General features: G+C 47.5%; 1 protein-coding gene across 1 annotated transcript in view; it reads right to left on the bottom strand.

Annotated features, from left to right (window-relative positions):
• ANKAR (ankyrin and armadillo repeat containing) overlaps positions 1 to 15,233 on the bottom strand; it is a 72,066-nt gene that overhangs the window by 16,801 nt on the left and 40,032 nt on the right. Inside the window, exons 12-16 of the mRNA XM_060257055.1 lie at positions 13,709 to 13,950; positions 12,302 to 12,455; positions 11,417 to 11,578; positions 9,137 to 9,243; positions 825 to 947 (exon numbers count right to left, since the gene is read on the bottom strand). Coding sequence (XP_060113038.1) covers positions 825 to 947; positions 9,137 to 9,243; positions 11,417 to 11,578; positions 12,302 to 12,455; positions 13,709 to 13,950 — 788 coding nt within the window. The remainder of the gene's footprint in view (positions 1 to 824; positions 948 to 9,136; positions 9,244 to 11,416; positions 11,579 to 12,301; positions 12,456 to 13,708; positions 13,951 to 15,233) is intronic.

Genomic DNA, 15,233 nt, shown 5'->3' with positions numbered 1-15,233 from the left:
AGATTAGAGTCTGTGCACTTGATAATTACACCAAACTGGCTCTCCAGCACCAAAACACTTGCCAGGGTTGACCCTGCTTAGTTTCCAAGATCTGACAAGATTGGGCTAGCCTGAGTTAAAAAAGTAGGGAGGACGAAAAAGGAGGAGGAGGAGAAAAAAAGAAGAAGCAGACGAAGAAGAGGAGGAGGAGAAGGAGAAGAAGAAGGAGGAGAAGAAGAAGAAGAAGAAGGAGATAAAGAAGAAGAAGAGGAGGAGGAGAAGGAGAAGAAGGAGGAGGAGGAGGAGAAGAAGAAGAAGAGGAGGAGGAGAAGAGAAAGGAGGAGAAAGAGAAGAAGAAAAAAGGAGGAGATTGGATTTATACCCCACCCATCACTCAGATTCTCATAGTGGCTTATGATCTCGTTCCCTTCCTCTCCCTACAAAAGACACTCTGTGAGGTAGGTGGAGCTGAGAGAGCTCTGAGAGAAATGCTCTTGAGAGAACTTGTGACTGACCTAAGCTCCCCCAGCTGGCTGCAGGTGGAAAAGTGTGGAATCAAACCCGGTTCTCCCTGATTAGAGACCTCTGCTCTTAAACCACTACATCCAACGGCCTCTTCTAATGGAAGGAGCCCCATTTACACATTCAAAAGGGCACGTAGGTTGTACACAGAGATGCGGGGGATGTCATGCAAACAGAAGAGCACTCTGTGCAACTTGTGGTTCCATCTCCTGCGAAAGTTTGCATTCAAGTTCGAAGCCCACAGAAGATGTATGAAGAATGCCTCATATGTTCTCTTAAATGAACAACGGAGGCCCACAACATATTTTTAGTCAACCTGGTACCTTGTCTCTTGAATAAAGAAGATGAAGGACATTTGAATAACAGAAACCCTCCTGGTCTTGCAATATGGTCTGCAGGCGGCTGTTCTTTAAGACAATACAAGCCAACGAAACGGCAACTTCAACCTGAATGTGGAGTCAAATGGAAACACAAAAGAAGAACAAGCTGGGTCACCCTGTGAAGAAGAAGATACTGGATATATATCCCACCCTGTACTCTGAATCTCAGAGTCTCAAGACTGGCTTACAATCTCTTATATCTTCTCCCCCCCACAAAAGGCACCCTGTGAGGCGGGTGGGGCTGAGAGAGCTCTCCCAGGAGCTGCCCTTTCAAGGACAGCTCTGCGAGAGCTATGGCTAACCCAAGGCCATTCCAGCAGCTGCAAGTGGAGGAGTGGGGAATCAAACCCGGTTCTCCCAGATAAGAGTCAGCACACTTAGCCGCTACACCAAACTGATTCTCTGTGGGTCCATCTGTAGCAACAGAAAAGAGCAAGACTCAAAGACTAACAAAATTTGTGGCAGGGTGTGAGCTTTTCTGAGTCTAAGGAGCGAGCAGTGACTTAGAATCATAGAGTTGGAAGGGACCTCTAGGGTCATCTAGTCCAACCCCCTGAACAATGCAGGAAATTCACAAACACCTCCCCCGTAAATTCACAGGATCTTCATTGCTGTCAGATGGCCATCTAGCCTCTGTTTTAAAACCTCCAAGGAAAGAGAGCCCACCACCTCCCAAGGAAGCCTGTTCCACTTAGGAATCACTCTAACGGTCAGAAACTCTTTTCATTTAATTTTAACCCATTGGTTCTGGTCCTACCTTCTGGGGCCACAGAAAACAATTCCACACCATCTATATGACAGCCCTTCAATGACTTGAAGATGGTGATACTATCACCTCTCAGCTGCCTCCTCTCCAGGCTAAACATCCCCAGCTCCTTCAACCTTTCCTCATAGGACTTGGTCTCCAGACCCCTCACCGTCTTTGTCACCCTCCTCTGGACCCATTCCAGCTTATCTAGATCCTTCTTAGAATGTGGTGCCCAAAACTGAACACAATACTCCAGGTGAGGTCTTACCAGAGCAGAGTAAAGCGATACCATCACATCACTTGATCTGGACACGATACTTCTATTGATACAGCCCAAAATTGCATTGGCCTTTTTAGCCGCCGCATCACACTGTTGACTCATGTTCAGCGTATGATCCACTAAGGCCCCTAGATCCTTTTCGCACATACTACTGCTAAGACAAGTCTCCCCTATCCTATAACCATGCATTGGATTTTTCCTACCTAAATGCAGAACTTTACATTTATCCCTGTTAAAATTCATTTTATTGGTTTTAGCCCAGCTTTCCAGCCTATCAAGGTCATTCTGTATCCTGTTTCTGTCTTCTTCTGTGTTTGCAACCCCTCCCAATTAGTATCATTTGCAAATTTAATAAGCATTCCCTCTATTCCTTCATCCAAATAATTGATAAAGATGTTGAACAAAACAGGTCCCAGGACAGATCCTTGAGGCACTCCACTTGTCACTCCTCTCCAAGAGGATGAAGAACCATTCACAGGCACTCTTTGGGTGTGATCTGTCAATCAGTTACAGATCCACCTAATGGTAACAGAAACTAAACCACATTTTACCAACTTGTCAACAAGGATAGTATGGGGAACCTTATCAAAAGCCTTACTGAAATCAAGATAAACGATGTCTACAGCATTCCCCTGATCCAGCAAGGTAGTCACTTTCTCAAAAAAAGAGATCAGGTTAGTCTGACATGACTTGTTCTTGAGAAACCCATGCTGGCTCTTAGTAATCACATCCATTCTTTCTAAATGTTCCAGGACCAACTCTTTGAAGATTTGTTCTAAAACTTTTCCAGGTATAGACGTCAAGCTGACGGGTCAGTAGTTACCCGGATCCTCTTTTTTCCCCTTCTTGAAGATGGGGACAACATTCGCCCGCCTCCAATCTTCTGGCACCTCTCCTGTTCTCCAAGAATTCTCAAAAATAATAGCCAGAGGCTCAGAAATTACATCCGCAAACTCTTTTAGAACCCTTGGATGCAATTCATCTGGCCCTGAGGACTTAGTTTCATTTAAAGAAACTAGGTGTCTATGCTGATCCTAGGTTGGAACTTCATACCCTCCTTATATGTTCTGTTTTTGCCATGTTGAGCACTGTTTCCCTCAGAAGAGAAGACTGAGGAAAAGTCTTCATTACCCATTACAATTTCACTTCCTTTCCCTCGCAATGGGTCCACCATGTCCTTGCTCTTTTTCTTGCTCTGAACGTAAGAAAAGAACACTTTTTTTGTTGTTTTTAGCATCTTTGGCCAGCCTAAGCTCATACTGAGCTTTAGCTTTCCTAACTTTTTCTCTACAAGCACTGGTGATTTGTTTATATTCATCCCTGGTTATAAGACTCTCCTTCCAATTCCTAAAGGAGTCTTTTTTATTTCTCAAGTCTTTAGAGAGCTGTTTATGGAGCCACTTCGGCTTCTTTAGGTTTTTCCCATTTTTTCTTCTCACAGGAATCGTCTGCGATTGCACTTTCAGTGTTTTGCTTTTAAGAAACTCCCACCCCTCCTGAACTCCCTTCCACCTAAAGCTCACACCCTGCCACAAATTTTGTTAGCCTTTGAGATGCTACTTGTTGAAAGTGGAGGACGTTGTGCTATCTCCTGTCTCAAACTTGAGAGATGACACCAAAGAATTTAGACCAGGGGTGTCAACTGTGTGGCCCAAGGACCAGACCAGGCCCCAGAGGGCTCCTATCAGGACTGCAAGCAACTCAATGTCATTTGCTTCCCCCTCTCTCTCTCTTGCTTCCTTCTGCCTCACAGCTTGCTTTGCCAGGCTTGTTCAATCGCACAGGAGCTGCAGAGCAAAGCCTTTATTTTCTCCATCGGCTGACCAACACATGAAACAACTTATGTACAAAAGCTCGCAATGCCCAGCCACTTCATGTTTCCCCTGAGTCTTAGGCTCAAACCACTAACCATTTGATTTCTGTAACAAATGTCAGTAAATCAAAAGCAGGTTTGCAACTTACACACACACACCTGAACAACACCTGAACAGCCTACTCAAGATTGCTGCAGCACAGACATTATCGCCAGAGTTTGATGCAATAATTCAGAGCAAGGGCTCTTTTCTAGCAGGAGCTCCTCTGCATATTAAGCCACGTCCCCCTGACGTAGCCAATCCTCCAAGAGCTTAGAGGGCTGTTAGTACAGAGTCTACTGTAAGCTCCAGGAGGATTGGCTACATCAGGGGTGTGTGGCCTAATATGCCTGCTAGAAAAAGAGCCCAAATAAATAAAATATTACAAGAGTGCTAATCTTTTAAGCATATCTTAAGTTTTTTAAAAACAATCTTTAATATTTTTTTTGTCTCTGTCATTTATAAAGTTTATAGCTCTGCTATCTGGCATTGCATTTTATGGCACTCATGGCCTGGCCCCAGAACATTTTTTGCAGCAGGAACTCCTTTGCATATTGTGGCAGGAACTCCTTCGCACCCTCCTGATGTGGCCAATCCTCCAAGAGCTTACAGGGCTCTTCGTACAGGGCCTACTGTAAGCTCCAGGAGGACTGGCTACATCAGGGGGTGTGGCCTAATATGCAAAGGAGGCTCCTGCTAGAATTCTACCCTTGTAGCCAATCCTCCAAGAGCTTACAGGGCTCTTCGTACAGGGCCTACTGTAAGCTCCAGAAGGACTGGCTACATCAGGGGGTGTGGCCTAATATGCAAAGGAGGCTCTTGCTAGAATTCTACCCTTGTAGCCAATCCTCCAAGAGCTTACAGGGCTCTTCGTACAGGGCCTACTGTAAGCTCCAGAAGGACTGGCTACATCAGGGGGTGTGGCCTAATATGCAAAGGAGGCTCCTGCTAGAATTCTACCCCTGTAGCCAATCCTCCTGGAGCTTCCAGGGCTCTTCGTACAGGGCCTACTGTAAGCTCCAGAAGGACTGGCTACATCAGGGGGTGTGGCCTAATATGCAAAGGAGGCTCTTGCTAGAATTCTACCCCTGTAGCCAATCCTCCAAGAGCTTACAGGGCTCTTAGTACAGGGCCTACTGTAAGCTCCAGGAGGATTGGCTACATCAGGGGTGTTTGGCCTAATGTGCAAAGGAGTTCCAGCTACAGAAAAAGCCCTGCTAAATTCTCGGAACGAACTTTTTTTTGGCATAGGATTAGATATCACCGCAGATATGGGCAGCTGCTGCCAAGCCCAGCGTCTCGATGTCTGTTCCCCTTCCTGTCACAGCTGGCAAAAAAGCCATTAAATACCACAATATCATCATGTTATGAGTTTTCTCCCCTAGAGTTTGGCATGATTGGCTGTCGATGGAGTCACATGATGTAGCAGATCTCCCCCGATGTCAGGCTGGGGAGAGAACTAGAAGCGGAGAAGCCATATTTGGCACCAGCCCCACGTCTGTTGCAAAACCTCATTCCATCTTCCGGGACTGGAAGGCACACAATAAAATTCTAATTGCCTGCCAACTTCCGTTGTTGCCAGCAGGCACTCCTAGGAGATTAACAGCCATTATTTTTTCAATTCTACTCTAAATCTGGCTGGCTGATCGTAAGCAAATAGCTTCTACCACACTTTGTCAAAGTGCATTCTTTTAATATTATGAGTTGGGATAGAAGATATTATAGCATTGGAAAAAGTCCAGAAAAGGGCAACTAGAATGATTCAAGGGTTGGAACACTTTCCCTATGAAGAAAGGTTGAAATGCTTGGGACTCTTTAGCTTGGAGAAACGTCGACTGCGGGGTGACATGATAGAGGTTTACAAGATTATGCATGGGATGGAGAAAGTAGAGAAAGAAGTCCTTTTCTCCCTTTCTCACAATACAAGAACTCGTGGGCATTGGATGAAATTGCTGAGCAGTCAGGTTAGAACGGATACAAGGAAGTCCTTCACATAAAGGGTGATTAACATGCGGAATTCACTGCCACAGGAGGTGGTGGCGGCCACAAGCATAGCCAGCTTCAAGAGGGGGTTAGATAAAAATATGGCGCAGAGGTCCATCAGTGGCTATTAGCCACAGTGTGTGTGTGTGTGTGTGTATATATATATATTTTTTATTTTAGGCCACTGTGTGACACAGAGTGTTGGACTGGATGGGCCATTGGCCTGATCCAGCATGGCATCTCTTATGTGACACAGGGTGTTGGACTGGATGGGTCATTGGCCTGATCCAATATGGCTTCTTTTATGTTCTTAATTACTGGAGCCTGTCCACAAATGTTTTTAAAGGGTGCAATTAATAGGGTTGGCAACTTCCAGGTGGCACCTGGAGAGCTCCCAAAATCACAGTGGCTCTCTAGACTGTGCCTGCGGTCACATGTACCTTTTAAACCGCCGTAGAGATGGAAGCGTGTCAGAATTTAATCGCATGGTCAGGTGTCAGCATCTGGGAAAGGTCGCTGAGTCGTACCCAGCCTGCATTGCGCCGACTCAGCCCCGGACATTTTTGCTAGCAGGCTAAGTCCGGTTCAGGAGCGCTTGTGAGGGTCACAAGCGGACCTTTGGGGTCCGATCGCAAAAGCGTTATCATGTCACGGCAAGCTGTTTCTGGCATTTTCCTTTTATTGAACCAAGTATCAACATGCGCTAAACCGCTCAATTGGTGGTTTGACAGGTCTGATTAATGGTTTGGAAAAATATTCCCTGCTTGCGAACCGATAAGCGACCTCATGCACCACCCACCTTTCCTAATGTTTGTGATGGATCGGGAAAAGAAGGAAATGGCTGGTGTCCATGGATTATCATGGCATCATGAGAAGAAGAAGAAGAATTGCAGATTTATACCCCGCCCTTCTCCCTGAATCAGAGACTCAGAGAGGCTTACTGTCTCCTATGTCTTCTCCCCCCACAGCAGACACCCTGGGAGGTGGATGGGGCTGAGAGGACTCTCACAGCAGCTGCCCTTTCAAGGACAACTTGAAAGTGGGGTGGGGACTCAAACCCGGTTCTCTCAGATAAGAGTCTGCCCTTTCAAGGACAACCTCTGCCAGAGCTATGGCTGACCCAAGGCCATTCCAGCAGCTGAGAGTGGAGGAGTGGGGAATCAAACACGGTTCTCCCAGGTAAGAGTCCGCACACTTAGCCACTACACCAAACTGGCTCTCAAAATGCTAGACCTTCTTGCAGTCTGGCATTGCTCGACTCACTGGGAACGCGCATGCACGTAAAATCGCAGAAAGAAGTCCTTTGCAGGTGAAGCAGAAAATCGCTTCTGCGCAGGAATGGTTACCCTAATTTTCAAGACTGATTTTGCAGTGACGGGACCGATACGCGACGCTGATGGGAAGTCTGATCGTGGAACTCCGTTATAAGAAAATGTCGGACTATGTAGGATGCGCCTTAATGGCAGTTTAAAAGGTATGTGTGACTGCACCCCAAGGGTGTCAAACTCATTTGTTATGTGGGCTGGATCTGACATAAATGTGACCTTGTCAGGCTGGGCCATGAGTGTCATAAAATGCAACGCCAGGGAGCAGAGTTATAAACTTTGTAAAGGACACAGACAAACAGAAAGATATAAAAAACTTAAAAACATACTTAAAACATTAGCACTCGTTGGTCTTAAAGGTGCTTTCCTTGTATTTCTCCCATGGGATCCAGGGAACTGGTCAAAGGAAGCTCTGGCTCTTTCCTTCCTTCCCCAGGGGACCAGGAGGGGGAGGAGCCTTAGTCAATATAAAGAAGAGAGGCTTGGCTCAGTAGCTCTGCAGTGTGATTGAGAGAGCCTTGCAAAGTAAGCTATTCCTCCCCACTTCTTCCCCAAGGGAGGAGCCTCAGCCTCAGCTCTGTAGCTCCTGTGCGATTGAGCAAGCCTGGCAAAGCAAGCTGTGATGCTTAAGGAAGCAAGAGAGAGGGAGAAGTAAGCAGACAACAGTCAGTTGCTTGGGGGCCTGATAGAAGAAGATGAAGATATTGGATTTATATCCTGCCCTCCACTCCGAAGAGTCTCAGAGCGGCTCACAATCTCCTTTACCTTCCTCCCCAACAACAGACACCCTGTGAGGTGGGTGGGGCTGGAGAGGGCTCTCATAGCAGCTGCCCTTTCAAGGACAACCTCTGGCAGAGCTATGGCTGACCCAAGGCCATGCTAGCAGGTGCAAGTGGAGGAGTGGGGAATCAAACCCGGTTCTCCCAGATAAGAGTCCGCACACTTAGCCACTACACCAAACTGGCTCTCCAGTTGGGGAGGGTGGGATATAAGTCTAATAAACCATTTGGGAGGGTGGGATATAAGTCTAATAAACAGCAGCTGTGCTTTCAAGGACAACCTCTGCCAGAGCTATGGCGACCCAAGGCCATGCTAGCAGGTGCAAGTGGAGGAGTGGGGAATCAAACCCGGTTCTCCCAGATAAGAGTCCGCACACTTAGCCACTACACCAAACTGGCTCTCCAGTTGGGGAGGGTGGGATATAAGTCTAATAAACCATTTGGGAGGGTGGGATATAAGTCTAATAAACAGCAGCTGTGCTTTCAAGGACAACCTCTGCCAGAGCTATGGCGACCCAAGGCCATGCTAGCAGGTGCAAGTGGAGGAGTGGGGAATCAAACCCGGTTCTCCCAGATAAGAGTCCGCACACTTAGCCACTACACCAAACTGGCTCTGCAGTTGGGGAGGGTGGGATATAAGTCTAATAAACCATTTGGGAGGGTGGGATATAAGTCTAATAAACAGCAGCTGTGCTTTCAAGGACAACCTCTGCCAGAGCTATGGCGACCCAAGGCCATGCTAGCAGGTGCAAGTGGAGGAGTGGGGAATCAAACCCGGTTCTCCCAGGTAAGAGTCCGCACACTTAACCACTACACCAAACTGGCTCTCTATGAGGTAGGTGGGGCTGAGACACCCTGTGAGGTGGGTGGGGCTGAGAGGGCTCTCCCAGCAGCTGCCCTTTCAAGGACAACCTCTGCCAGAGCTATGGCTGACCCAAGGCCATTCCAGCAGGTGCAAGTGGAAGAGTGGGGAATCAAACCCGGTTCTCCCAGATAAGAGTCCGCACACTTCACCACTACACCAAACTGGCTCTCCAGATAGGAGCCCTCTGAGGGCCTCATCTGGTCCCCGGGGCCACATGTTTGATACCCCTGCTTTAGTCAACTCAACTTTGTCCCCCTGAAGAAAACAGCTGCTCTGGAGATTGGATTCTAGGGCATTAGACCTGGCTGAGTTCTTCTCGCATCTCCAAACCCTACCCTCCACAGTTTCTGTCCCCAAATTTCCAGGTCCTTCCAAACCCAGAGTCAGCAACCCTCTCTATGAAGCTGCGACTCAATGCCCACCTTTATCTGAAGAGAGTGATGAGTCTGAAGTAAATTCACCAGTATGGGCAAGGCCCCTTCATCCACCACGTTCTCTTGACTGATCGGATTGTTGATGATCGCTTCTCCTGGAAGGGCCATCGTGTGAGGCACAGCATCCCATGTAACAAACACAGGCCCGTAAAGGAGAGAAATGTCATGCAGAACTCTTACTGGTCCGCGTTCTTAACTTTCAGGGCCAAACCACGAGCGGCAGCGTCTGCGTGGCCACCGTGAGGACTCTGTCACCACTGAAAATGCTGACTTCGAGTGGGCCTGTAACTAGGGTTCCCAGCCTCCTGCTGGGGGTGGGGGGAGGTTTCCCCTGATTTTGGGGCCCCCAACTCGCTGCCATGCAACCAGCTGGCAGGGGAGTCCTGCACATGAAGAGCGCAGTGCGCCATGATATACCCGGCACGATGATATCACCCGGAAGTGATGTTATCGCTCTGGGCACATTGTGAGGAGGACATCCCTGATGCAATGATGCCACACAGAAGCAGGGGTCGTTTTGTAGAAAACTAGGAGGTGGAGCTCATTAGCATAACTCATTTGCATATAACCCCCCCCAGCCAAAAGCAACCCGATGCAAGTAAAGGAAAATCCCGGGCAAGCGAGGCCTGCTTGGGCCGGCGAGAGATCCAGCCAGCCCAAGCAGGCCTCGTTCACCTGGGGCTCTCCTGGACTACCACCTCCCCACACAGTCAAAAGGCCAGCAAGCCCCCCGCCACCCAAAATCACATAAGAAGTGGAGAAAGGGTGGAGTGTGGGCTTCTCCAGGGGTTAATAAGGGCTGCTGGGGGCGTGGCAAAGCCCCTGGTGGCTGGCTGGCTGCCCGCTCTCCTAATCCAGGGATTGTTATGCAGCTGCACCTACTATTCAATGGACAAGGTATGTAGGTGGGGGGTGGAGTGGGAACCCTCAGGAAGGTTCAGGAGCTTTGCTCCGGTGAGCTTCTGCTGAATCTGAGGCCTGCACAGAAGTGACATCATCATGTTGGGGACCAGCACCCTGCATGCCTGAATTCCAAGTAGTGAATTTGCCACTGGAGTTCAGGGACCACCTCCCCGCCCCCGCCTCTTGCAGACAGCATTTAAAGGGTCCTTTTAAATGCCGTTTCCAAAAAGCAGGGGCTGCATGCGAATCCGCTGCTTGGAGTTCAGGCATGCGACCCGCAGCCACCCCTCTCCCTCCTCTCCTGCAAGATTCTGCTCCCTTCATCGGGACTGCTTCCACCCCAGAAATCTTGTTGGTTTTTTAAGGCGCTACCGGGCTAGAACCTAGCTCAAGGGTGTCAAACTCATTTGGTATGAGGGCTGGATTTGACATAAACAAGACCTTGTTGGGCCGGGCCAGGTGTGTCACAAAATGCAATGCCCGTTAGTAGATATGTAAACTTTATAAAAAACACAAACACACACTCAAAGATTTTTTTTTGCTTAAAAGATTAGCCCTCTTGCAATATTTAGTTCATTGAACAGTCTCCGATAGCTGACACCTCTTGCTCTGAATTATTGCATCAAAATTTGGAGACAACGTCTGTGCTGTAGCAATCTGAGTATGCTGTTCAAGTGTTGTTCAGGTGTGTGTCTGTTAAGCTGCAAACCCGCTTTTGATTTATTGACGTTCATTACAGAAATCTCATGCTCAGTGCTTTGAGACTCATGGGAAAACATGAAACGGCTGGACATTGCGAGCTTTTGTACATAAGTTGGTCAGCGTGCTGGTTAGCCAATGGAGAAAATAGAGGCTTTGCTCTGTAGCTCCTGTGTGATTCAGCAAGCCTGGCAAAGCAAGCTGAGATGCAGAAGGAGTTATTGTTAAACTGGGCAAAGTTATTGTTAACTGGGCAAAGGAAGCTCTTGCTATTTCCTTCCTTCCCCAGGGTGCCAAGAGGGGGAGGGACCTCAGCCAATAGAAGGAAGAGAGGCTTGGCTCAGTAGCTCTGCTGATAAAAAGTGAGTTGCTCGTGGGACTGATAGGAGTCCTTTGAGGGCCTGATCAGGCCCTTGGGCTACATGTTTGACACCCCTGACCTAGCTGTTTTACTGCAAACCAACATGGTTACCTCTGAGTCCACCCTCTGAAACATGCAGGCCCCTTAATTTGGAGGAGGGCATCTTAGACTGGAAGAAGACTTTGAACTTTGTTCAGTGGGTTGGTGAAATACAAGACAACGTTTCCAAAGTGCTTGTGTGTCTTGTATCCAAAATCTAGTCATTCTTTTCTATACCATTAAGTAATAGAGAAGAGGCTACTGACCCACACATATGGTCCCCAGTGCTCGGATGATGCTAAGCAAAGTTCCCTCTGCTATCCTCGAGCTCCTCAGCAGCCGAACTAATGGGGCAATCCCATTTCCTTTGCATATCTGGTTTTGATGCATTTGGCTGTCCTTGCTAAGAGCGATGACGGCTTCACCTCCTTCCAAAACAACCAAGATAACACATAAGAACATAAGAGAAGTCATGCTGGGTCAGGCCAATAGTCCATCCAATCCAAAATAGATGACAAACGGATAGGTGACAGATAGATGGATGGATGGATGGATGGATGGATGGATGGATGGATGGATGGATGGATGGATGGATAGAGAGAGGGGGGGGAGGATGGATGGATGGATGGATGGATGGATGGATGGATAGATGGATGGAGGATGGATGGATGGATGAATAGAGGATGGATGGATAGATGGATGGATAGAGGATGGATGGAGGATGGATGGATGGATAGCTAGAGGATAGATGGATAGAGGTTGGATGGATGAATGGATGGATAGAAGATGGATGGAGGATGGATGGATAGCTAGAGGATGGATGGATGGATGGATGGATAGATAGATAGATAGATAGATAGATAGATAGATAGATAGATAGATAGATAGATAGATAGATAGATAGATAGATAGATAGATAGATAGATAGATAGATAGAGGGACGGATGGATGGATGGATGGATAGATGTGTGGGAAGATAGACAGACTGACATATAGACAGATGGAAGATAGATGATGGATGGATGGATGGATGGATGGATGGATGGATGGATGGATGGGGAGAGAGAGAGAGAATATTCTGGCTGCAGCATTCTGTACCTACTGCAGCCTCTGGACAGCCTTCAAGGACAGTCCCCAGCAGAGAGACTTACCGACACACTGCATTTTATCTGAGGGCGAGAGAAGCATATCTATAATGAGGTTGTATCCAATTTGCTCAGCCATGTACTTCTGCTGCTTCAAGGTTTGCCCTGCCAGCGCCCAGAGAGTTACGGCACCTTGCTCTTTAACTTTCAACTGAAAAGCCTGAAGATGGGACCAAACAAACAAACAACCCTTTTACCGCAAGGTTTGCAATGAAACAAAGGGCACTTTCACCCCCCCCCCCAAAGAATGCACTTTCAATCCACTTTCAGTGCAATTTTGCCACTGTATTTTACTGTGTGAAATGGCAAAATCGACTCGCAAACAGCTACTAAAGGGGATTGAAATTTAGTATATGTGAAAGCACCCAAACTGACTGAGTTCCACCAAACTCAGCAGATCTTAGAACAAAGTAGGAGTCAAATGTACCTTTAAGACCAACGACGTTTTATTCAGAACGTAGGCTTTCATGTGCTCCAAGCACACTTCATCAGATGAGGATACTCGTACTCATGCTACCCAGATCAAAGTTTTGATCACTTTGTTAATTTTACTATTCTGTCATTGGAACTTAAATTTGTGCCATTTTGCGTTCTAAACCACTGCCTACCAGCTCTGTGTAGCTCTGCTCACTGTACCTGATTCTTCGTCTGATGAAGTGTGCTTGGAGCACACAAAAGCTTACATTCTGAATAAAACTTTGTTGGTCTAAAAGGTGCCATTTGACTCCTCCTTTGTTATAATAATAATAATAATAATAATAATAATAATAATAATAATAATAATAATAATAATAATAATAAATTTTTATTTGTATCCTGCCCTCCCCACCTAGGCAGGCTCAGGGCGGCTAACAGCATTTCATAAAACATACAATAATAAATAAAACCTTTAAATTTAACAATATAAAACTTTAAGTTTAACAACATTAAAAACCAGTCAATACAATTAAAATAACTTGGTCTGACAGTGCCGATGGTGTTTGACGCTAGTTCTGTCAGTTTATACATTCTATACAGTTTACACAGCGGTATAAGTCTTTAATTAGAATAAGATCCTTAATTAACAGCCTTCTTCAGCAGTCCGAATATGCAAGTTTAAAGAGGGTAGTCTTGCAGGCCCTGCGGAACTGGTCAAGGTTCCGCAGGGCCCGCACCTCCTCAGGGAGCTGGTTCCATAGGGCAGGGGCCGCGGTTGAAAAGGCCCGTGCTCTGGTGTTCTGTAATTTGATCTCTTTCGGCCCAGGGATACTGTTCTACTGCTTCAGACCAACACGGCTGCCCGCTTGGATCTCTCAGCAGATCTTACTTATCCACAACACATTTAGAGTCAAGGGATGCAAGTTTTCCACGGCTGCCGTCAGCTCAAGAAACTGCTATCCAAATAGAGAGAGTAGAAGAGTTCCTAATACTCGCCTTCAGGAGCTTCAAAAGGAACTTGGTCACGGACTTGGCCAGAAACCTCATCTGGATGCCAGTGTTCTTTTCGCAGAGCGTCTGGATGGCCATGGCGCCTTTCACCTGCACGCTGATTTTCCTAACCCGGAGCAGCTCGACCAGGGGGCCGATCACGTGCGCTTCCACGATGGCGTTCTGCATCTTCTTGTTTCCCCGCGCGAGTTCTGCGAGGGCGGCGGAAGCCACCGCCAGCAGCACATCTGGAGGCAGGAAAAGGATCCGCGTGGTATGAAATCAGCCACGTTTACTGCGACGTATTTTTATATCACGATAAATTTTATAAAACCTTCCTCTCCTGCCTTTTCCCATATGCGGGGTTGCCAATTCCAAGTTGGGAAATTCCTAGGGGAGGGTTGTGGGGGGGGGGGGTGCTGGGGAGGTCGAGGGTATAGGGAGGGGTGGGTATAATGCCAGATTCTGCCCTCCAAAACAGCCATTTTGTCCAGGAGAATTGATCGGTATAGTATAGTATATAGTATAGTATATAGTATACCGAGAATTGATCGGTATAGGAGGGACGGTGGCTCAATGGTAGAGCATCTGCTTGGGAAGCAGAAGGTCCCAGGTTCAATCCCTGGCATCTCCAAAAAAAGGGTTCAGGCAAATAGGTGTGAAAAACCTCAGCTTGAGACCCTGGAGAGCCGCTGCCAGTCTGAGAAGACAATACTGACTTTGATGGACCAAAGGTCTGATTCAGTATAAGGCAGCTCCATATGTTCATAGTATAGGGTTGCTAAGTCCAATTCAAGAAATATCTGGGGACTTTGGGGGTGGAGCCAGGAGTTTTTCAGGCTGGAGCCAGGAGACATTGGGGGTGGAGCCAGGAGACATTGGGGGTGGAGCCAGGAGACATTGGGGGTGGAGCCAGGAGCAAGGTTGTGACAAGCACAATTGAACTCCAAAGGGAGTTCTGGCCATCACATTTCAAGGGACTGCACACCTTTTAAATGCCTTCCTTCCATAGGAAATAATGAAGGATATGGGCACCTTCTTTTGGGGCGCATAGAATTGGACCCCCGGGTCCAATCGTTTTGAAACTTGGAGGGTATATTGGGGAGAGGCATCAGATGCTATGCTGCAAATTTGGGGCCTCTACCTCAAAAAACAGCCCTCCCCCAGAGCCCCAGATACCTGAAGATCCATTCTCCATGATTTTCTATGGGAATACATCTCCATAGGGAATAATAAAGTTCCCAGCAGACATTTCCCTCCCCTCCCCCCGCTTTCTGATGACCCTGAAGCGGGGGGAGGGCCTCCAAACCGGGGGATCCCCTGCCCCCACCTGGGGATTGGCAACCCTAGTATAGTATGGAGAACTGCTGTTATCTTGGAAGATCTCAAGGTCCCACCAGAAAAGTAGGTACACAGAAAGAGATTCACAGAAAGGGCTTTTTTTTTGTAGCTGGAACATGGCTGGAGACACAGACCCATGTGCAGCAGAGCAGGCCCAGCTTCTCCTGGGGGAGAGCACTCGTGGGTGTCT

Source organism: Heteronotia binoei, chromosome 16, assembly GCF_032191835.1.
Source record: "Heteronotia binoei isolate CCM8104 ecotype False Entrance Well chromosome 16, APGP_CSIRO_Hbin_v1, whole genome shotgun sequence".
Lineage (NCBI taxonomy): Eukaryota > Metazoa > Chordata > Lepidosauria > Squamata > Gekkonidae > Heteronotia > Heteronotia binoei.
The sequence above is the reverse complement of the archived record's forward strand: the minus strand, read 5'-3'. Positions and strand labels throughout refer to the sequence as shown.